This window comes from Pogona vitticeps, chromosome 3, assembly GCF_051106095.1.
Source record: "Pogona vitticeps strain Pit_001003342236 chromosome 3, PviZW2.1, whole genome shotgun sequence".
Classification (NCBI taxonomy): Eukaryota; Metazoa; Chordata; class Lepidosauria; order Squamata; family Agamidae; genus Pogona; species Pogona vitticeps.
Window position 1 is genome coordinate 64,267,439 of NC_135785.1, and position 25,062 is coordinate 64,292,500.

At 40.0% G+C, this 25,062-nt stretch overlaps 1 protein-coding gene across 4 annotated transcripts in view; it reads left to right on the forward strand.

Annotated features, from left to right (window-relative positions):
• The window catches only part of TRUB1 (TruB pseudouridine synthase family member 1), a 90,187-nt gene that overhangs the window by 32,875 nt on the left and 32,250 nt on the right, over positions 1-25,062 (forward strand). Inside the window, exon 4 of one of the 4 annotated variants that reach the window (XM_078389595.1) lies at positions 1,985-3,439. The exons of 2 other annotated variants lie outside the window; for them this stretch is intronic. In XM_078389595.1, coding sequence (XP_078245721.1) covers positions 1,985-2,199 — 215 coding nt within the window. In that variant the 3' untranslated portion in view covers positions 2,200-3,439. Of the gene's footprint in view, positions 1-502; positions 1,311-1,984; positions 3,440-25,062 lie in introns of those variants that run through there. One more of the 4 variants, XM_078389597.1, reaches the window with a different exon arrangement.

Consider the following 25,062-nt stretch of genomic DNA (forward strand, 5'->3'; position numbering starts at 1 on the left):
TTGGCCCACACTTTGAAACAAGCTTTTTCTCTATCACCAGTAGATAAGTCTTATGACCCTATGTAACATCTGCCCACCGCTTTCAAACAAAGGGTCTGAAGTACTTACTGATATCTTGAAGCTAGTACTAGTTATGAGATGAATGATGGATGAAGTGGTGCATTTTATTTCTGTTTGCTTTCCTCTCGTCGCCAGCTCTGCAATCTCACTCACACATATGTTACCAGGATGAATAATTTATATTACAACCCATAAATATTTTAATCATTCTCTCATTTGCTTAGTGCACTTTTACATTTCTATGTAAAGTAGATTTTTGTGTGTGCGTGTACTTCACTGGCAATTTACCGTGCCACGGTTAACATTCCAGATGTTGAATGTGGGGGCGGCTTTTATGTCAGAAGCTTGGTCAACGCCATTGGCAAAGGTATGCATAGAGGAAATGCAATCACTCAAGGAACCAACACTCATGTTAATAGAGGTCTTTTTTTTTTGCTTTCAGTATCTCTGGCTGGCAGATGTTGGGGCTAGCACTGCTGTGCGATTCGCAGTGGCTTACAGCATAAAATGAACCAGAGTGAATTGACTATAAAAGAATCTGAGGAGGGAAATGGTACTGTGGCAGACAGACCATGGAAAATTGTGATGGGGGAATGAGGTGCTTTTTCTGTAGGCTAAACAGGCAAAATTACAAAGGCAAAGTAAGCAAGTTCTTATCTGCAACATTATAATGATAGATAATTGCTCTGAAACTAGTAGTCACAGAGTGTAGTCCCCAAGATGATTATTATCAGCTCATCTGGATTTCATTCCTCTTGGTTATGATTCCTTAAAGGTATTTTCCTTTGACCTCAGGCATGATCTAGTTGAGGTATTTTGCCTTGGCTATACTTAAATGCAAAGAGTAACATGATTATTAATAGGTAGGGAGGTTGGCTGTGTGAGCCATTTTTAAACTGAGCTACTTTAGATTCTGTCCATCATGAAGTGACCGTGGGCTAGGAACTGTCCATTGAGAACTTCTGTTCATGCTAGACTCACTGTGCTTAGCAGCTGTGTTTTCCATACCATCAGCATCAATGGGCAATGGTGTACTGAGAAGAGCACCACATGATTTTGACGGCCCAGCAAGGGGCAGGAAATTTCTTGCAAGTGCTATTGGTTTTTTAAAGAAATTGGCAAAGTTACACACAACTATTCAAATTGCTTATAGTTGGTTTTTAAATTACCATTGTTAACAGTGTCATGTGCATTATAGTGCATTAACTTTGTGCTTACATGGGATAATTCAAGGTTCATTATATGCATTTATCTACCTGCAATGCTTATGGCAGAAGTGGAGAATGTAGGATCCTCCAGATGTTTTGTGCTGCATCTCCCATCAGCCCTTACCATTGACTATGCTGACTCAGGTAGATGGGAGGGGTTCCAGTCTAGCAACAACTGAAGGGCCACCTGTTGCTCACACAGATTCATGGCAATCCTGTAAAATAAGTTATTATTATGCCTATATTGTGTCTTGCTTTCTGATTCTTAGTAAGTCCAAGTCTCTCATTTGGTATTTTAAGAACATGTTATCAACAATGCATATTAAAACTGCAGTGCTATACCTATACATCCTGTATTTAGGAATAGTTTCTGTTAAGCTGCATATAGTGGACATATTGAGTAGGCAAGCCTTTGATTGTATTGGAAGTGATTTAAAAATAGTGGCTTGGGTCAGATTTAGTGTTACTTAGAGTAGAGCAATCAAAATGACTGGGGGATAGCCTGCTTAGGTCCCATTCATTTCAGTCAGTCTGTTCTCTAGTCATGATTAGGCCTGGTGCCAGCTGATCAGGTACAATCATGCTGAGGATGTTGAGAGTAATATACATTTCATAGTATTAATAATCCCTTCCTCCTGCAATTAATTCCAGTCCTAGGAAATGTTGATGCACTCTTTACAGATTTGTCTTTGGTTTACTCCTTTTTGGGGCTATAGAGCTCTCCTCTGCCACTATGCAAGAGTTGACCCAAACCAAGCAAGGGCCCTTTGCACTGGAAGAACATGCTCTTTCTGAGGACAGATGGACAATTGATGAAATCATCCAGTCCCTGGAGCATTGCATGCGTCTTCTCTGGGCAAAGCTGTATCGTAAGGAATTAAAGACAAAGTTATCTGAAGAACACCCTGTGAGCTGTGAAGATAAGCGATAAGTCAGGTCAGGGAAAAAGACTGAATGACTGAGACATTTTTAGATTGCTTTGGGATTGTCTTGTCTTCCCTGGTGAATTTACAGTCTTGTGAGTGGAGGATGACAAATTGCAGTGCAATGGAAATACTACCTTTCTATCTCTCCTGTTTATGTTGAGACACACAAGAAGATGTCCAGCATTTATTTCTTCCTATAATGCCTGTGCTGCATTGTAAACGAATTTGTCAGGGAAGCAGAGTCATCGGTAGACAAGCTTACACGACAATCTTCAACAACAACAACAAAGTGGCCTTTGTTCATGTTTGAACTCTGTTTGATTAGGTCATTTATGCTCCATTTTTAAAGCAAAAAGTTTTTACAATCTGGCTTCAAATTTTAAAATGGTATGAAAAAGAATTTAAAATAATAGCATAGCAAGCTGTACAGTAGAAAAGAGCTCTTTCAAACAGGAGTCCAGCAATTCAAAACAGTTTATAGTAACTCTTTGGACTTGCAGTTTTTTTATTGATGACCATCATAGACAATTTTTGATAAAGGACCTGTGAAACTGCTTCAGTTTTCTTTCTTCCAGTTGCCACTTTTTAAAGCAGTAACCTTCTTTAGATTTTAAACAGAACTGGCTTCTTGTTCTATGGACAATATTCCCCCACAGCTTACATCAATATACAGTGGTGCCTCGCATTACAACGTTAATTTGTTCCAGCGAAATCGCTGTAAAATGAAAACGTCGTAATGCAATTTTAAAAAGCCCATAGAAATGTATTAAAACCTGATTAATGCGTTCCTAGGGGCTTGAAACTCACTGTCCAGAAAAAATCCTCCATAGCGTGGCCATTTTCACTGCCTGTGCAGCAAGGAATCAGTGCCAGAAAAGAGCGAGTGGCCATTTTGTTTGCCCGGCGGCCATTTTGAAACCGCCGATCAGCTGGCTGAAAATCATCGCTTTGCAATGATCGGTTCCCGAAGCAGAGAACCGATCATCGCAATGTGAAATTCCCCCATAGGGAACATCGTTTTGCGATCGCTTTTGCGATCGCAAAAACATCGATGTCTAGCGATTTCGTTGTCAAACAGAGCTCCCGTTAAGCGAGGCACCACTGTACTGTATAGCCGTAAGTCTTCAAAGTTCCACAATTTCTTTTTCTTTTTCTTTTAGCTCTTGTTTTGGTTTGTGTTTCTTGCCGAAATGTCCAAATAATGTTACTGTATATATTTTTTAGAGTAAATCTCTTTAACAGTGAGTGTCTTTTTAAAGTCCTTGTCAATGAGACTCTGATCCTGATCTGGCCATTACTTCTTTGGGACTAAAAGGGATGACTAGCATCAGTGTATTCGCGAACACTTTCACGGCCGGGATCTAATGGTTGTTGTGGGTTTTTCGGGCTCTTTGGCCGTGTTCTGAACGTTGTTCTTCCTAACATTTCGCCAGTCTCTGTGGCTGGCATCTTCAGAGGACAGCACTCTGTGCTCTCAGCCTTTGTGTGCTGCAGGGTCAGAAGTGTACAGTGCTGCAGTCGTAAGATCGAATCCACGTGACAGAGTGAGCTCCCGTTGCTTTGTCCCAGCCCCTCGCCAACCTAGCAGTTCGAAAGCATGTAAATGTGAATAGATAAATAGGTACCATCTCGGTGGGAAGGTAAACAGTGTTCCATGTATAGCCACGCTGGCTATACAACAGAAACTGTCTTTGGACAAACGCTGGCTCTACGGCTTGGAAACGGGAATGACCACCGCCCCCTAGAGTCGAACACGATTGACTAAAATGTCAAGGGGAACCTTTACCTTTACTTTCCATATCTATGGCCTGATAATGCCAATAAGACAGTGCAATTGATAGATATTTGTGTTAGGTATCATTGAAATACTTAATTGCTACTATTTCCTTCTTAAATAGTCTTCAGCCTTTTCAGGCATTGGACACAAACATACACTTGGGGACTCATTTCTTTTTCCTTTTTTAAAAGATCATACATTTAGCAGTGCTGATGTTATAACCCAGTACAGTAACATTCCCTGACCCACGTGCTATTGAGGTTACATAGCGCTAGTAGGCCTGTAGTATTATCCTACTAAGTAGGAAAACTCAGCAAGTGCACCTCTGGCTTTTGATGAGCGCAGATGTGGTTTCTTTTTCAAAGAATCTCAGCAAGTACAGTGTACAGTGCTGCACTTTGGCTTATTCTGCATCGAAGAACAACTTTCTCTTCCCAAGGCAAAAAATTTTAAAATCCTAAACATATCGTACTTAGAGTTGTTATAAAATGTTCCTGGAGACTCTTAACATACATATTAACTACCCTCAGCATCAAAGCCAATTCCAAAAGGTATGCATTAATGCATTGTTAAGCTCCCTGTGTTCACTACTGCCATTTCCAATACTATTTTTGGCAGTGTTTAAAAGCTGCTCATGATAAGCTTGGCATGGATGACAGTAGCAGAATACTTCAGGTAAGGATATAGTTGGCATATCAAATAGAGGTGATTACGAAGGACACATGGCAGCAATTAGTACCTGAATGTCAACAATAGATCTCTAAGAACATAGATAACTTTGTCTTTCATCCCTGCAAGTATTGGTGAAAGAGCTAATAGCTACTTTCCATCCAGTTCTCTGTTTGTTCGATCCAAAACCTGTGAGAATTCTCTTAATTCCATTGTTTGCATGTATGCTTTAAATTCATGGCTGTGTCTGCATGTTGCCCACATCATGAAAAACAAAAGCTGTTCATGTTAACACAGTCATGATCAATACTGTAAATATTTCTGCACATCATTACTTCACGTGCTGTGACATATAAGTGGATGCTAGACTTTTTACATAGAGCTGCTTCAGTTGGATCAAGTGAAATGGCCTCAGGTACTTTTTCTATCCACCCAATTACCTTTAATTGGAAACATGAATAGAAATGAGTCCTGCAGTGTGAGAGTAAGTATATTTTCCAGAGAAATATTACCCAGGGCACATAGCCTGAATACTAATTATTTGATGGGACTTTTTGAGGGGAGGAATGATAAAGAAGAGTTAGCCATAACATATAGTTGAACAGATGGAAGAGGGGAGCAGGAGTGGAATGAGATGTCATTCAGAAAATGCTGGATATATGTGCAAAGAAATGTCTCGTAAATATAATTGCATACACCCACATTATTGATATCTCATATGGATACACGTCCCTATTTATTTTACAGTAAATAATGTGTTCTGGGGTTGACCAGAATGTCACACGACTGACACATAGAATATATACAATATAACACTGCAAAAATCAAAACTGCCAATGATCCTCCTTCAGCAGGGCTACCAGAAACAAAGCTGCAAGTGTCCAAGAGAGGATATGAGAAGCAACCTCATGGAAGCAGTCAATGCCCAGATTTTTAAGGCTTTGAAGGTCAGAACGAACAAAAAGCAAATAGAAATACTTTTAAAAAATGCATACCAGATCATTTCCCGTAACATTCTAAGCAGCCTTAGAGGAAGAAAGACCAACTTTCCTGACAGTCTCCCTACAATCTCTCATTTCATCTCATGGGAATTGGGATAGGAGACAACAAGTTAAATGTTTACTCCAGATAGACAAAATGTCAGATCATCTTGGCGTTGGAATTTGATCAGGTGCATGTGCTGCTTACTCTCAGCTGATTAAAGAATGTTTGTGTTCATCCCTGGTAACGGGTTCTTCCAAGATGTTGCTTGTGATGCTTGTGACATTTGCCCCTTGTGCCCCAAAACAGAGAGCTCACGAAGGAAAAAAACACCAACCCTTTTCACACGCTGCCACCAGTTGATTTCTTTATCAACGTACTTTACTTAGGAAAGACAAAGGTCCATTCATCACTGTTTTTTGAATAAAACAGGTTTACTAATTACAGATGTTTCCATAATAATTCATAAGTATTTACTTCAGGTTCAACAAGCATCAATCTTCTATTTAAATCTCACAAGTTACTATTGACTCCTCAGACTAATCACTCCTCAGATTCCTAAACTATCTTTCTTTCTCTCTCTCTCCCTTCAAACACAGATCCAAACTGTAAACTCCACTCTTCCTTTCTCCTCTCAGGCTCCACCTTATAAACATCTCTGGTGGCTCCGCCTCTCCACCACATTTGCATATACATGAATAATACATGACATTTTGCATAACAAGGGGTGAACGCTACAATGATATATGCAAAACACTGCAAATTAATTTTTGATGTTCCTGCCTCTTTGCAAGTAGAGGCATTGCTAGTGCCAGTCTGAAAAGCAATGCATGTGGAAGACCATAATCAAGAGCCTAGGAATTTACATCAATGAATTTATGCAGAATGATGAATATATCTTTCCTAAAACGGAATTTGTCGCAAGTAACAAGTTTCAAAGAATTATGATGTGACCTATAGAAATTTGTTGAGACAGCATGAGATCAGGATATAATATTCTACATAGCTTTGCTTTTTGCATTGTTAATTTACAAGGTCGCTTGAAATGAAATTGTCACCCAAATCTTGGCTTTGTGTCAACTACGTCTATACTATTCCTGTGCAATATTTTAAGTAGACAGATTGTTAATGCATTTGTATTATTCTGAATTGGTACTTCACTAATAACTTGTACACATGATTAACACCCATATCAGGAGTACATGTGAATGTGCATTACATAGATACGGATAAGGCAGATGACAGCTGCTGTGGTTCATTGAGGAGGCGGTGAGGGTTGTCTTCATATGCAGATATAATATCTGTGTGTATTTAAATAGTATCTCTGCTAGGCCTACCCACACAAATCTCCTATAACCTGACTTGTATCAATGTCAGTGTTTGGAATAGCAGAATGTTGCTTCCTTGACTATAAACTGAACCAAATTGTGGCGGTGCTTAGACTTCTGAATTGTGGGATTCAGACAGGCTGTTGTAGACATGTTGGCAGATCCTGTGTCATTGAGTTACATAAGCAACTGAGAAATATTTAGTGTTTAGAGGTGCCTTCTAAACATTTGTTAATTCCATGTAATTTCATTGTTACCTAAGGAGCTCATAGTATCCTTCCCCTGTTCACCATGTCAGGTGAAAAGTAGATTGGACAAAGGCATAGATGAGGGAGTTTAACAGTCACACCTACTCTTTCAGTACTCTTTTAAACACAGCAAGTAACTTAACTCTTGTCGAGTGTGTGTTACATGGCCAAGGTCTGCATATGAAGACAAGAGCAAAGACTGTGTGTTCTATGTTTGCCATTTCCCTTTCCTTTGACTATGACACAAATGACAAGCAAAGCATGTCCACAGCCATGTTTATGAGAAATATTCCATTCTCATAATTCCAGCCCTGTTAAAATACTGTGTTTTTGTGCCTACTTTTCAGGGTTGTGTTTCAGAGAATCAGAAACTTCCAACTCCTGATGATTAATGGGAAGTAGAGTCCAAAGACAGCAGGGGGATCAAAGCTTCATACAAAAACTCAGTGCGGACAGAATTATCTTAGAACTGCAGAGAAAACTTATGGATCATTGGGTCCAGCCTGCCACTAGACAGTCTATATAGCCATTAATGTAAACAAATTGATAAACTCATCCTTCGTGAATTGTCTAATTTCTCTTAGAATAAAAGTCAAAGTAAAACAGTTTAAGGCAATGGGTTTAGGGGGAGGGGTCAGGAGGCTGCATATTTCCATCCTGAAACATTAAGGCTCTGATATTTGAGATTAAAACTTTGAGTTAGAAGAAGCCAAAAGTAACATTGATGTATAGGCAGGCCTTCCCAACAGAAAACCCTTGACGATCTTTCTCTTATTCTGTTCTTTATTTTCATTTACGCTTCTGCTGTAAAGTCTTAAAATTATATTGTTGTTTTTTACTGTAAGCCGCCTAGAGTGGTCTAATATGATCAGATAGGCGGGATAGAAATAAAATAAATAAATAAATAAATAAATAAACATTTTTCAAGTGCAGATCTTCTGCCTGGACCTTGACCTGCTGCCAACCCATTTCATTAATGTCTCTGTTGTCCAGTGATTGCAGTACTGTAATAAATAATGTACAGTACACTGATTTGCAGTTAAAGCTTTAATACAACTAAGGAATGTCATCCAAAGCCTTTGGCCCTATATTCCAAATGCACTACAGAATTACACCTGCCAAGAAGTGATTTCTATTTAGCTCTCAACACATGGAAACACAATGAACAATATAATTTATCAGTCGCTGAAGGTTATTTAGTAGCAAATCCGATTACGTATGAATAAACACAAACTTTCCCAAGCAGTATCTGGTAGTTCTTGGCCCAAACAATTTTTTCCAAGATCAAAAGTATATTTTTATATTTCAGAACAAAAGACATTCAATGCTGAGATAGTTGGGCAGCACAGAGCAGGAAAAGAAGATCCCATGCGTGTCCTCCTTGATTCTGGTGAAATGCCCAATGCCAGCGTGTTTGTCCTACTTACTCTGCTCTGATGTACCCTAATTCTGGGCTTCCTAGGGGCCGGTACATCAGAGCAGAGTAAGTAGGACAAACAAGCCAGCATTGGGCACTTCACCAGAATCAAGGAGGACACATATAGCTGAATGATAAATCTTGTGCTTTGCATACAGTATGGCACAGATTCAGTTCCTGTCATCTGCAGATGAGAAGTCTATATGGTAGATGATTTTTTAAAAAAAATTCTGCTGGAGATTGCAGTTTTAGTGATGGACCAGATATTGTTGTTACATTCTGTCAAATCAGTTCTGAGCTATGGTGAGTGTAATAGGATTTTTGAGATATGTGAGATATTCAAGGAATAATTTTTGCGATCCCTCAGTGAGTTTCTATGACTGGATGGGGATTTGAATACAAGTCTCCTGAGTCGCAAGTATGAAATTTTATCAACTACACCACACTGGCTCTTGAGATTGTTTTTGAATCTGGAACTCCTTACATGTCTAGATCTTGACTACATTTTAAAGTCATTGCATGATCATGGCCCTTTGGTCCCAGTTTTCATGAGCAATGACTATAGGTTTAAGTCAGTGGTCCCCAATCTTGGGCCTCCAGATGTTCTTGGACTTCAACTCCCAGAAATCTTGGTTAGCAGAGGGGGTGGTGAAGGCTTCTGGGAGTTGTAGTCCAAGAACATCTGGAGGCCCAAGGTTGGGGAGCAGTGGTTTAAGGAGACGTCTGTAGATTTCTCAGCTGTATTGTATAATATCTAATAATTAAAAGCCTAGATGTTCATTTCTATACAACAGTGGCATTTCTGTATATACTGTAGCAGAAAATGATCACTTTTATAGCCTTTTACAAAGTTTCACAACAATAGCATCTATGGTTGTTGTGGGTTTTCGGGCTCTTTGGCCATGTTCTGAAGGTTGTTCTTCCTGACGTTTCACCAATCTTTGCTGGCATCTTCAGAGGACTGGAGTAGTAACTCAGTCCATGCTCTGTTGCTGTTTGTTGGATAGTATTTATAGCTGTGGGAACAGCTTTTTTCCTTTTCAGGAGATAGGGTGATGATGGTGATCAGCGTGTTTTTGTTGAGGATGTATTGTTGTGATAAGAGGGAGAGATTATCTGTCACTGTGATTGATGGGTGTCTTTAGCTGATCTTTTTTGTGCAATGATCCATGGTCCTTGTGGCTGGGTGGAGTTTGTTGACCTTTTGCAGATTGTATTTTCCAGCGCTGGGAGCCAGGCTTTATTAAGTTTTAGACTTTCCTCTTTTTTGTTGAAGCTCTGCTGGTGTTTATGGATTTCAATGGCTTCCCTGTGTAGTCTAACATAATGCTTGCTGGTGTTGTCCAGTACTTCAGTATTTTGAAATAGAATTTTATGTCCGGCTTGTTTTAGGGCACGTTCAGCTACTGCTGATTTTTCCTAAAATCAGGAACAATCGGACTGAAACAACTGGAAAAATGGGTGCATGCGTAAAGGTGTGAGGGAGTGCTCATGCTGGCACTGGGATGCGTGTGTGCATGCAAAGCAGCTATGGGGAGGGGAGTGCATGTGGGGGGAGGGGGGGAGGTCTGTCTTCATGGCCTGGTCTGGCTCATGCCAGGGACCGGCACCGGGCCACGGACCGAGGGTTGACGACCTCTGCTTTATTGGATTACAAGTCGTGCCAGCCCAAGCAATGGTGAAGAGTATTGGGAGCTGCAGTTCAATAACTCTGCTCATTGTTATTTTAAGGCATCTCTTGTTGTTGCTTAACTGCTTAAGGATGAGTTCTGACAAGGTTGTAGTCTCCATCAGAGAAGGGTGTTGTTCTCTAATGGTGATATTGGTGAATACCTATAAACTGCTGAGCCTTGGATTTCCTTGACAGACAGAAAATACTGTCCTATATTCAAGGTGTAAGAACTCTAGGAAGAAAAAGCAGATAAGCTAATGAGCTGAGATCACTGGCTTGAAGTTTTGGCTATCAATACAACTAAGATAAATTGTGGAAATAGTGAGTCTACGACATTTTAATGGCAGTGTTTCAAGAGTTTATTTGAAGACGTGCTTCTGATTGGTGAAAATGTGCGAAAAACGAAGCAAAACCTTGGGAATTTAACTGCTACATTCTGTGTGATCAGAATGAAAAGCAGAGAAATCTGAAAGGAACCTGGAGGGATTTTAAAAACTCAGCATTTTCCAGGTATGTCATTAACACTTTATATTTTTCTGCTCAGGTGGATTGCCTCATATATACATGTGGACACTTCAGTTATTTCTCTGCTTTTCCCCCTTGAGAACTTTGCTTTATTTTGAAATAAATTTTAATAATAGAGACTATAAAATAAAATGCATGTAACAGTGCAAATAAACTCACAGATGATAATGGTTTGTATATGTGTCATTCCTGGTATGAGTTTGCTGAATATCAGCACTGATGAAATGACTTATTAGATTACTCCTGTCAGCCCCAGAAAGACAAGTCTCTATGGCAAGTGAAGATAGAGATAAAAATTTGTTCAGCATCTGAGGCAGAATCTGAGTTGTTCCTTCTGTTTGCACAACATTCCTTTGTGTAAGCTATTTAGCTGTTTCCCAGGTTGCAAAAGGATGCACCCAGGATCTTGTTCTATAAGCTGTGCTCATTCTGATGGAGTGAAATCCAGCTTGGGCAATAGCTACCTGGAGATCATGTGGCATTTTTCAGGCAGACCATTTCACTTTACCAGATCTGAAAAGGATTATGGTCTCAGAGGGCCAAATTTTCCCCTTTTACCAACTGAAGTAATTGGCCTGGCATTGTGTCTCTTGATGGACAGCAGCCTCCTGAGGTGTCCAGCAGAATCATGTTGAATCCTGTTAGGAGAGATTCTTTAAAAGTGTTTCTTGGACACTTTTCTCCAGGGCTAGTATACCTTCCTAATGTATATTTTGGCCCAAATCCTATTTGTGTTTGCATAACCTACCATGGCTAATTGATGAGATGCTGTTACGTGTCTTGACTGCATCCCTGGTCACATGTCTAATTGCACAACTGAGATGCACCCTGGCATCCTGTCAGTTAATTGCAGCAAGTTACACCAACCTTGCACAAGAACCAATAGGATTCTAGCCAATCTCTCTTTCTCATTCTCAATCTCTCTGTCTCTGTCTCTGTCCATCCCTTCATTACGATGGTTGATAGCTCAGTCAAAAGTGATGGCAGCTTTACTATAAATGACTGCCTCTCTGCTGGGATTAGCAGTAGCATGCCCTAGTTCTCTGCAGCATCTCCCTGCAAGATACCAGGACTGAAACTCAAATCTGGTCTTGCTGAAGGCTGCCAGTGTACCTTGTATTCTCTTTTATTGGGTTGCTTTTATTGCCAGTGAGCTAAAGCAGCATGAAAGAGCAGGAGTGAATGTGACTAAAAAAAGAAATGACAGCAGCTATTTCTCTTGGTTCAGCTTTTAAAGAAAGGGGGGAAATGCCCTACAGGTATATAGAAATTTAAATATTTGCAGAAGGTTGGGAATTATTGTTTGTGCTTTAGAAACCTTCATGCAGCCTTCACTGTTGAGGTAGTTCATATTCCCAGAAAAACGCTCTGATTCCAACTGAGTGGTTCATTTGAAACGTTCACAGAATCCTGCTGAGAAGCAATTGATGTCTCTTCCAGAGTTTAAATTTCTCTAGGGCTTAGCTCTTGATGCTGTGTTTAATTGTGGGGCTTAGGTCCAGAACACATGCAAAACAATGATGATAGAGAGTGTGTTATTTGAGAAACAGTAAACAATTGCCAAGAAGAGAATGGCACTATGCAGAATGCAGCCCTCAGAAGTGTGTGTGTGTGTGTATGCTGAGAAAAAATAAATAAAATGTAATAGTAAAACCCCACGCTTATTCCCACTCCAGTTCTTCATCAAACAGAACAGAACACTGCCACCCACTTAAAACCACTTGCATCCACATTGAACAAGTTCTACAAGTACTGTACTCCTTTTGTTTATTGTTGGTGTTTCTGCTACTTCACATTACTTATTTGATATGAGTCTGTCCCAGAGAAGGACAAGAGGTTTATAAGCCACAAAATTTTCAACTGATCTTATCTCTTGTCATAAAAGCCAAGTGTTCAAATCCATCACTCCAGCACACTTACCAGCATGACTATCCACAATTTAAATTTTCTACAAAAGTTTTGTACATCAAAAAGTTACTTTACAGCCTCTAGGGAGTAAGGACATACATCCCTATCTTGTTTTGTTTGTTTGTTTGTTTGAAGCACATTTTTGGCACAAGGGAACTCTTTTGGTTTTAAAAAAATGTACCAAAAATGGAGAATTGTGTAGGTTACTGAACTAGATGTAGCCCTTCAAGGTCCGGAGATGGGTGGCCCAGACCTCTGGAAATTGCCACCATCTGGCTGAAAAGACTTACTCACCTTAGAATCAGATTAATTTTTATTGTCTCCAGGTTCTGGAGAAACTCCTGATTCTACCCAGACACAACCAAATCAAGTTATTAATCAAGATCTATAGTGTCTCCCAGGAAGATTCTGGGAATTCATGAGACGTTGCTCAGTATCTTCAAGCACATTTTCACACAGTCTTAAGGATTAGAATGAAAAAGTCAACAAGCAAGCAGAGATTCTCGAGCCAAAACACAGTGCTATTTCCTGTGTGATTTTAATGCATTCAGGAATAATTTTACATTATTCCTAATAATCACAAGTCTCTAAGAAAAAAAATGCATCATTTTAATGAAATATGGCTTCTTTTCTTTTAAAATTTGGCAAAAAAAAATTCCATATGCTGAGTACAAAAATACATTCTAAACTGTGCTCACAGAACATAGCATCAGCTCAAGATTTAGTTGCACTTGTAGGTGTTGAGGTGGGAGGAGGGAGAGCTTCAACCTCCTTGAATCTTGAACTTATTGCTGCATGACAATGGGGGCACCCCAAAGAAAAATAATCTTACTCAGTGTTAGCAGAGTTTTAATGCCTATTCCTTCTTGTCATTATACAATTCTTTGATAATTAAGGAAAAAAATTCTAAACATGCTATATGCGATTAAGTCTCTTCTGATGTGTGGTGACTATATGAGTTACTGACTTCCGAAATGTCCTGTCATTGACAACTCTGCTCAGATTCTGCAAACCAACAGCATCTCACATTAGATTGTTTTCTCTTCCTACTGCCCCCTACTTCCTAGCAATATTGTCTATTCCATTAAGTGCTGCTCATATCTTGCAGACTAACAGCTGTGGCTTCCTGTATTGAGTCAGCCAATCTCATGTTAGGACTTTCTCTTTTCCTATTGCTTCACTCCACTTTTCCCAGCAATATAGTCTATACTGGTCACTTCTCTATTTCCATTATATGTGTACGGTAAGATAGGTTCAGTTGACCCATCTTTGCTCTAATGAGAGTTCAGGCTTGACTTGATTGAACACCCATTTTTCTGCTTTTCTGGCTGCTTTTCACTTCTGAATGGTGCTCCTCCAACACCATGTTTCAAATGAGTTCATTTTTGTCCTTGTCTTTCTTCACTATCTTTCTTTCACACAATATGGATGATTCTGACCTTGGTTTCAAGTGACAATCTTTGCTAACTCCAACATCTCCTTCATTTTTTAAAAAAAATTCAAATGCCAAAGGGACATAGTTTGGAAAAAATGTACATATGTCCATAATTATTTTATACCTTCCCCCCCCCAGCTTTCCTAACTGAAGAAAAGGGTTTGTAAATTGAAACAGCAGGCTTTACAGAGCAAAGGGGAGCCTGAATGTTGACAACACAAATGGGCGCAGTCAAGATGGTCTACAGGATACCCTATTCTGCTCACCAACACAAAGTGATTGTCAGGGTTATTTTTCAATAAGTTTAAAATTTATATTTAGAATTATATTTTTTATTTAATTTTTAGAATTGCCTTTTAGAATGATGATTTGCTCTGCTGCACAATAGCATAGCTATTCCAAATTTGCTGCCCAAGGCAGCTACCTCACTTTAACTAATTGCCAGTTCCATTAGTAAAGAGTAAAGAGAGGCTTGCTTAGTTCTTAGTGTGGCACAAAGTGAGAATGTGGGTTGACTATCCCTGATAGTCAATGACTATCAGGAATGGGAATTGCAATGTTACCTGGGAGTCACAATGCTTCATGGGAGGGTTGGTTTTAAGGGACATGCCCTCTTTAGAGCCTAATGGGCATCAAGAGTACCCCTCCCATGAACTCTAGTGAGTCTCTAGGTAGCATTGTAGCTCCCAGGGTGCTCCAAGTCACTTCCCTTGTTTTGCAAAGGAGTTCAAATGCATGCAGACAGGAGCACCATGGAGGTAGGAAGCCTACTGCTTTTGGACTGAGAATTCTGCCTGTGGCATGCTGGGTGAATTCTGGGAATAGGATTCCCAAAAAAAACCCAAAAGTCCTATCCGTAATTGTTATCTTCTGTAGTACAACAAAGAGAAGGCCATAGCAGGCTACCTCTTTGGAGTAGTTGCTCATACGTGAAATATAAAGCTTACTGATGGTGACTAAACTCATCTACTGTCTCTAAATAATGGATAACTTATGGCCCATCAGCAGGAATGTCATAGCAGGACAATGTTATGCTCCCTTATATAGCACTAGTAATTTAGGTTCAAGAACCTGCAGGAATGGACAGTGGTTTGCCTTTAGCATCCATTCTCACCTTGCGTGAAATATCACTTTTGTTCTGAGACATGTCCCAAATGATGTAAACAGATCTCTTCCTAAGTAAGCAGTTCTTGACAAGAATTATAGTTCATTTGTTAAAAAAAGCAGTCAGAATTTCTCTACTTGTTGATCAGTGGTAGCCTGGGCCAGATTATTTACAATGCTGTGTAAGAAAGCACACAAAACATGCCATGATGCATTATGTAAAAGTGGTAGGAGACGTAACTTGAGCTCTTGCTTGAACATCTGCTGCTTAATCTTGAAAAGAGAAAGGAAGACTGCCAAAATATTCAGATATGTGTCATGGCAGCATTCAGATAGGATTTAGGGGTAGTGACTGCTAGCCTGTGTGTGAGTGTGTGCCTGTGTGTGCTAAGCGTTTCGTTTTCTTCTGATGAGCCGAGTTGACAAAGCTGCTTAGGCTTTTGCCAATCACTAATTGGGTAAGTGTGGACATTCAGAGCAAATCTGAAACTGCAGTTCTATTTGTTGTACTTGACTCATTAAGGGCTTTGTTGTTTGTATTCCTTGAAGCCAGGCATTCTGCAGCTGGGACCAAAGATTTGATAAATTGCCATTGCATATCCTTGCACAACTGACACTGAATATTGACATGGACCAGATTCCATCTGGCATGTTTTAATTGCTGCTTTAAACATTTCTGTGATTTGCTGTTTGAAAAGTCTCCAAGCTTTGCTCTTTGGGCCATTAGCGGAGCATCTTCCTTCCACTGAGATTAGGACATTGGGAAGGAGATGTTGTTTCGGCATACTTGGAGACAAACTCTGTCTCTGTCTATCATCCATTGAGCATCATGATTCGAATGCAAGGCTGTTCTAGTCTTACACTCAGATGATCATATGATCCAAGTAGCTATGTCCCAGATCGAACATATCTGCTCCCAAGGTCGATAGCTTCAATTTGATTGTCAAGAAAAGCAGAAAGCAGGTGTCAGAGTCAGAGCCACCGTACAAAAACTAATTCTTGGGTTAACAGTCATCCTAGATGTTATGATCATTGTTTCGAAGACCCTGAACACTTTCCTCTGATGTTTTTGAAGGCTAAAGCCCACAAGCTGTTATTATTTATCTGTGCTGGTTAAGGCTGCTGGGAGTTGTACACCAAGAACATTTGGTGGGCCACAGCTTGCTAACCCCTGTTCTCCACATTTACTTGTGACTAGGTCCTGTTCAAAACAGAGAGTAAAAGCAGACATGTATAGGATTGAGTTCTGATCATATCTGTTCTTTTTCTTCCTTCATCACTGCCCTTTTAAGCAACAAGTGGAGGGGGAAAAAAGATAATGTTATAGACGTACAACTGTTAAGGTTTCATCCCACGATTTGGCTTTTTGTGTCAGTTGTGGAGAACATACAACTCTGGTTTAGTAATCTATAATGTTAGAAAAGAAGAGTCAATCCCATGGAACTATTCAGAAAGAACAGAACATGAAAATAGCCCATTGGGGACTGGATTTGCCATGTAGCTTTTTGGAATTCTGAATTTGCTGCCTTTACATTTGTAGTTGTTGCAATTTTAAAAAAAGGGGGGGGGCGAGAAAGCTCAAGAGCACCAGGATTCTATCAAGAATTCATAGGCTAACATGTAGATGTCCCAGAGGGTGGGAGGGTAAGGCAAGCTGGTAATATGGGCCAGTCCTTCATTAAAAGAATTTGAAACAGTAATTTAAAAGGTCGAATTGCTGCAGATGTATTCATGACTCTCTAGCCCTAGAGAAATGAATGTGATAATAGTTTCTTTCTCAAGAAGAATGAAGGCTTCTAATGGGCTCATTCCTCTTTTATCTTTAGGAAATATTCAACATTTCTGCAATAATATCAAAACTTTGTGCAGTAAAGGAGGGCAGGAATCATTCAAAGTACTGTAAATGGCAACATGCTTTGGTTGGTCAGTCTGATCTTTTCTAGTAGTCATCCCCTCCCTCTAACTTCATGATCCCCTTGGGCCCAACTTTGTTTATCAAGAGACATAACAGTTTATTATGTTTTGAGAGTTGTAGCTATTTTAGCAGGATGAAATTGACATTTGACTGTAATTCCAGATTTATTTGGTGGCTGCACATGATGCATTTCTTAAATTATCTATGTTATGCTTGAATTATATTGATGTGTTTTTTTCTTCCCAACTTTTCATTTGCCCACAAGCCCCCACCTTAGCTTTACAACCTTTCTTCTTTCCCATTGCAAAACAGCCTTTTAAAATTTCAGACTTGGTGGTTAGCACTTGAGAGACTGCAGATGTTGTGCTTTGGATGGATGCCACATGAATCACCAGGAAGTAAATTTGCATGTTAGGAATGCTTGTCACCAAGACAAACCTTCTGAACTAGACCTAGACAGCATCTTAAAAAGCAGAGACATCATCTTGCCGACAAAGGTCTGCATAGTCAAAGCTATGGTTTTTCCTATAGTGATGTATGGAAGTGAGAGCTGGACCATAAAGAAGGCTGACCACCGAAGAATTGATGCTTTTGAATTGTGATGCTGGAGGAGACTCTTGAGAGTCCCCTGGACTGCAAGGAGAAGAGACCTGTCCATTCTGAAGGAAATCAACTCTGAGTGCTGACTGGAAGGGCAGATCCTGAAGCTGAGGCTCCATGAGAAGAGAAGACTCCCTGGAAAAGACCCTGCTGTTGAGAAAGTGTGAAGGCAAGAGGAGAAGGGGACGACAGAGGACGAGATGGTTGGACAGTGTCATCGAAGCTACCAACATGAATTTGACCCAACTCCAGGAGGCAGTGGAAGACAGGAGGGCCTGGAGTGCTCTGGTCCATGGGGTCACAAAGAGTTGGACATGACTTAACGACTAAACAACAAAAAAGAAGATTGAAGGAACATATATAGCCATTCAGGGTAGGATCAAGCTGTCTTGCCACTGAGAAGGATGAGAAGATGTGTACAAACAATAGCCTGCCTGCTTGGCTGTTGAATCTTATGAGAAATACGTATGTATGTTTTGATGTTTTCTTGTTTGTCAGTACTATAAGGAGGACAATACACTCCCCTCTACCTGAGAACAGCTAGTTAGCTTGGAGAGGGCAGAAGATAGACCACTACTACTGCTTCTCAGCTTATGTTATCTGAGAGATGCACTTTACCACATAATGGTATGGCCATCTCTATAATTAATATGCACCTCTTCATGTGGTTCCTGGATCTGTGATTCTGGAAGGCATTTGGGAATACAGTTCTACCTTAAAACAAGGAGCCCAAGGGACACCTTGATTGCAAAGGAAAATGTGCTTTGTTTTGCTCTAGCCCTGCAGATGCATTTTAGGGGTATTGTCAGTGAGGCATCACAAAAAGAATGGGGGAACTACAGTCCATGGATTTTGCAGTTCTCATGTCTATCCTTGTCTCCCCAGCTTCCTGGGAACTTCTGAGCCCTTCTTTGTGGCCCTTTATTTCAACACAACAATAAGGAAAAAAAAATAGAAATCCTTTGATCTTCTTGTCCAAAGTCCACAAAACCAGATCTTTTCAATATGAACACAAAGGGTTGCTTTGCAACCATGCTGCCTTCCATATCAGGAAAGTTTTGGTTTTCAGTAAATTAATTTTAAAAAACAATCACCAAAAGACCAAACACAGAAAGACATTTGTTTAGGGGAGGCAGGAGAACCAAGGAAGCAACAAACAAGATGCTATGCACCCTGATTAAAAACCAGTAATGTAACTTTGCTAGTCACTTGAAACCTTCTTTGTTAAAATCTTGGATTTCAGGGCATATGCAGAGTTCACTAGACAGAGAATGCACTCAGCGAAAGAGCATTTTTGGCCTCTTAGTTAGTTAGTTAGAAACTATTTGGGAGAGCTAAACCAAGAATAAAGTTACATTCATTTCCACAGCATCCTAGGAAACTTCAGGACTCCAGGGCAGATTTTCTGCTCCTAGAATCTTCCAGAGGCTGTACAGACCATGAACAATGTGGTGGAAAAGAGGCCTGGCTGCAGTGCCCTAGGATCCAAAGCAGTCTTCCCTAATTCAGTGCCCTTTGTATCTGCTGAACTGCTGGGGAATCTGGATTTTGGACTCCAGCACATCTGGAAGGCATCAGTAGAGGAAGGCTGGTATGAAGGCTCATGGACTTTGCATGTGAAAGGCTTAGAGTACTTCTGCCTTCCAAGGGCTTGTGCCTAATGTTGTGAAGAACAAAGGGACAGGGAAAGGCTTGCTTGTGCTGGTGCATATTCGTTTAAATCAAAGGTTACTCTCACCTGCTTCAAGGTTGGTCACCTGTGCTGCCCCCTTTGAGAAGAGTCACCATGCTTCTTTTCCTTATCACTTTCTGACACCAGCCATTCATATCCAGAAGCAAGCCCCTTTGTACTAATTTGGGATATTTATGTTTTGCCTTATGTTTAAGGAAAAGGAACAAAGACATCTTTGGCCCAGACTTCTTTTTGCTGCTGAGATGCCTTTAGCATCCTAATGGAAGCTCCATGTTCCCTACCTTAAAGTAAACTACAACCATCCGCTTGGACTGTATGAAAGCTGACTATGTCCATTGTCCATGACAACACTGACAGGACCGTGCAGCTCCCGGCAAACAGTTCCTGGGAAAAGTTGGAACCGCCTGGCCTGTCGTCCCTCTAGAAAGGGGGGGGGATGGAAGGGGAGGCCAGGAGAGGTCACCTCGAAGCAGATGGTGAGCCCAGAAGGTAGAAGATTTGGCTGCAACGCACAGACCGGAGATGGGAGGCCATTTTATGGCAGAAAGCTGCACAAAACTCCACCCCCAAATTCCTGAGAAAGGAGAACAGAAATACAGCCGAAAATACACAACAGCAAAGCAAGCATTTGATTTATGAATAACCTCATTGAGATGTAAAATAAACTAAAGGGAAAATACCTGACTGAAAGGAGAAAGAGGAAGCGGCGAGCCATGCCTGCCAGCTTGTTTTTTTTTCCCAAAGTGAACTGTCTGATAAACAGCAAGTTTATAATTACTGTAGCAAGCTGGCTCAAGGTCATTCAGATACACTGTGAGACGGAAAAAAATTGTGTTTCTGGAAAAAATCCCAGAGGAAATACTACTCAACAGGAACTGAAATCTTGTCAATGCTGTGTAATCTGGACTTTTCTCACTAGTTTGAGTGGGACTTTGAAAATAAAATCTTGTCTTTGGATCAGGAGGTATAAGCTTTTGGGAATAAAAAACAGGCGATGAATCATCAGTGTGGCGACATAGATTGAAGCATGGCAGAAGCCAGTCGAATGGGACTCTGATAATAGAAATGTCTTTAGTTTTGAAAGGAAGAATAAATCCCTGGGAGCAACGGACAGTAAATTATCAGCTCATCAGCGAGAGGAACTTAACAGAATAGACGGAGGACCTAAGAAAATCAGGTCTGGAGTTATTAAAGGACTACGACGGTTTTTCTTTTTAGGAGAGACTGGTTCCCTGTTTGATGCTTACTTTGGACTCTCTTTTGGCTGGACTGTGTGGATTCTGAGAATATTGCTATAATATCTGGGCAAGGAGGGGGAGGACATACCTAGTGGGAATGTTGCCAGACAAAGAATGGCTGGTTACCATGCAAATGACAATAATAACGGGATTTCAGCAGGTAAATGAGCACCTCAACCAGGTAGAAGACCTGATGAAAGGGAAACTATCAGAGGTTAAACAACAACTGAATGAAATTGTAACTCCAGAACAATTGTTATTGAGAGTGATGCCAAGTAACATAGATGGGATTAAGAGTTACCATGTGAGCTACCCAGCTATAATAGTCGGAAAAGGTGATGTTAAAAACCAGACTGCTGTCCTGGATTTAATTTTATCTCCCCAAAACTGGAAGAAAATAGAGGCACAGGAACAAGAGAAGGGTATTGAGAAAATATGGGAAGTGCCAGAAATGGATATCTTTCCAGACAGGCTGAATGTACGTCCAAGGCAGAAGGAAAATGAAAGAGGGGATGTATTTTATAAATGGTCTCGATTTCTTGATAGAGTTGGAATAATTTAGACTTAAATTAAAATATGAATATAAGCTGATATTTAGAGGATAATCAAATAGTATACAGATATATATATAAAAGAATACAAAGTTGTTTTTTGTATTGAAAAATGAATAGATCAGAGGCATGTATACTTAATATGAAGAGAGTGGATGATTGTATATTCTGTGTTCTCCTATCCTCAAAACCTTTTCCCCATCCCTTACACTCCCTTTTACCTTTTGTATTCCCTACCCTATTCCTAGTAGTTTAAAAATAAAAAAACTATTTTAAAAAAAGACAACACTGACAGGACCTCCATTTGCTCGTCAAGCCATTTTTAATTAATCGCAGACATTTTTAGAGTGGGTGTGTGTGGCTGTGTTCAATCTGTTGCAGCAAAGCCAACGACAACTCTTGTGCCACTTGACAGACAAGCATGTTTTATTCGGCATAACCTTTCTTCACTGAAGCAAATTCCTGGACAAATTCATAAAGATTCATTATCCCTCCTGCACAACAAGAGGATAAGATTCATAATAATCTGTGTGTGTCTGTGTGGTTTTAATTGGACTTTCCATCTGTTGTGTATTGCTGGACTAACACTTGTGGTCCTGAATTACTAAGATCTCACCACAATGTCTGAAAAATTACTTCGATTTTTACTCACTAATTTAAACTGAGTATGATGTGGTATCTGAGATTTTCAGGAGACAAGAGCACGGAAGGAAAAGGTGGGATCCATGTGCAATCCCATTCAGTTGTGCAGCTTACTGCACTTGCATCTTCTTTTCTGAGTGGGTAAAGTGCAATGTCAATGGACACAGGAGCTTAAGAAGCAACAACTGTCATAGCATCGCCTTGTGAATAAATGTATCAATCTTTCAGTAGATATGTATACAGAAGGTGGTGTGTGTGTGTGTGTTCCAATCTTGAAGCTATGCATTAGCTCATGTGCAGCCGATTTCTACACCCACTTGCTAGGGAAATATAAAATGCCAGACATATGCTGCTGAAAGCCAGCAGAACTCTCCCTTACAACTAATTGGATAAATTTGTCTTATCCTTTCCAGTGCAGCTGCACGCTGTAGGATGGAGCAACTCTCAAAGGATTTTCAGGACCAGGACCTTCCACCATTGGCTCTAAGGAATCTGAAGCAAAATATTGATGAGTTTAGTGTGTCTTGGTCACAGGCCCAGTCAGCAAGGATGCCTCATCCCATCCATCCCATTATGTGATCAAGTCAGCATGCTGTGCCCATTGAACATGTTCAGTCTTCGTTGGTTTATTGGGGAGGGGCCTCTTCCTTAAGGTCTTTTTCCTAAATATTTTTGGGAGGGGATCCTTGCTGATGCTTCCCTCTTTCTTATGGAGAGTACTGTTTTGACTTTCACAAGTTTGCATGCTTGGATCATGAACTGAAGTCAGAATATTACATTAGGAAAGTAATTCCCTTGCTCTTTAGAGTTGGTAAAAATGGTATAAAACATCCTATTAACATGTCCCTTAAATCCCTTAAAATGCTATTATAAATTAACTTTTGAAAATAATAGATGCTTTTCATCATACCTAAAAGGTAACAAGATACCTTGTTACTACTCTTTGGGCACAATGCTTTTGCATAGCTTTGTGCTGGCATAATCTAGATTGAGTGCCAGAAGCCTTTAATTAAAACTTATTAAAAGCTTCCTAAACCCCTGCCCCTGTAAGATTCCAAGGCTCCCTCTTGCCTTGGAGAAACTTTTGGGAGCCTTGGAATATGCCAGGGAGATTTCTTTAATGGTTAAAAAAATCATCACACTGGGATGGACCATGGCTGGCAATCCAGTGGTGATTTTTTAAAAACTATTAAAGTCTTCCCCCTATGTCCTAAGGGGCCCAAAGGCTTCCTTGGGGTAAAAGGGAGCCTTAGGGAGCCTTGAAACCTGAAAGGATAATGGTGTAGGAAGCATTTGAACAGTTTTAATTAAATGTTTCTGAGTTGTACCAGTGCAAAGTAACAACAATAGGATTTTGGCCATTGAATTAAATCTTATCCAAGAGTTAACTAGTTACAGGTAGCTAGATTACTTGTAACTAGTTACTTCTAAGATCTAATAATGAGATCACTATTAAGAAAGAAAATGAGGCATTCTTCAGCCAGGAGAAATGGTGCCCCAACCATTTTATTTACAGAAACACAAATCTCCCACTTATTTATCAGCTTTCTGCTACAAAGAGATCCTTTTGCAATTATCATTGTTCTGTGTCCTTTTTGTGAAATAATGGTTGATTCCAGTGCCAGAAAAAGTAATCAGCAATGGCCTTCAGCAGTTAAACAGGTGCAAACACTTGGATAGAAATGCTTCATTTCATTTATGGTTGAAAACAGACTCTACATCATTCACAGGAAACTGCAGAAAATTCCACAATGGTATCTGCTCTCTTAATAGAGGTAGCGCTAAGTGCTGGTTCCCTTGCTATCTCCTGTTGTAAAGCCCACTCATAACATACCATCTGTTTGTTTCTTCTCTCATCAGCAGAAACATTCAAAATTGCAAAACGAAGGAACACTATCTTGTGCAATTTTTCAATTGATTATTTCTCCTTAATGAGTATGTGTGCAAAACCACATTTCACTTCTGATTTTTGTGGTGTCCTTGGGAAAAACAGGAGGCAGGCTCGGCAATGTAAGCAGTATCTGTTGGAGAAACAGGCTTGCTTGTCTATTACCAGGAGTGCTGAGTACCAGTTGAGGGGTCAGAAAAAGCAAAGAGGGGCTAGACCTGCTCTGTGTGTGAACAGGTGAACGTTTCTTAAAGACAAACTGACATGCTTGGTAGCATTAGGATTCTTTTGGCCTCCCCCCTCTTCCTTCTCCAGTTCTGAAGGCCTGTTCTAGAGGTTCTCAGAAGCAGATGCTTGGCGCTCATGGCAGACTGCAGAGAAACCATGAAAGGGCAGCAAAGGTAGATAAGGGCCAAGCTATGTTACGTAGAGTTCACAGTGAAAAGTGAAGGTTCCATACACAGAAAATGATGTTTGTTTTTTTCCTACTATGAGGTAGGAAATTTCCACAACTCAACAATTATCTTGCTTTTGTTTGGTGGTCGGCCATCATAAGGTAAACAAAAGCTGTAAGTTAGTTGTGCAGAGACAGGAATATATTTGCGGAAAGACAATGTTTTTTCACCTTCTAATTGTGAAGCTGCCATTTAGGTATGGTTTGGTCTGATGTCTTTCACTGGTCATTGTACTACCACAGGTACAATTTGAATTTTCATCCTCAAAGCAAGATATTGGTGCTGTATTTTTAGCCTAATTGCAGCTATAAGATACGGGACATTTGTGCTATTTATTACCTTATCAAAACAATCTATGAGCAAACCATTCCCCGAAAATCAGGGATTAACAACCTGTTGAGAGTAAATGAAACACTATTATTCTGCCAGTAATTGTGTGTGATCTCTGGGTTTCAGTTGCACAAGCCAGAGATTGCGCATATTGTTTTTAACTGAGCTTATTCTTGTCTAAAGAAGCGTTAGACACCACCTTGTGCAAGGTTCAAAAAAATCCCTACCACTCATACAAAGGAGTTTTGCGCATGTGAAATGGGTCAATATTATAACAATTGAGAAGTCTGGCTTCTTAAACAAATATTCAAGTCTGTAATTGCATTGTTCATTTCTCCAGAATTGCTTTAGTCAGGGCTGTTGCAGATAAAATACATAAGAATCTATATAGCTGTATGAGCCAAACATAACCTGCAATATTCATTAGAAGCCTTGTTGTATTCGCGAAGCCTTATTAATTATCATACCACCAAGAGATTATAAAACAGGACC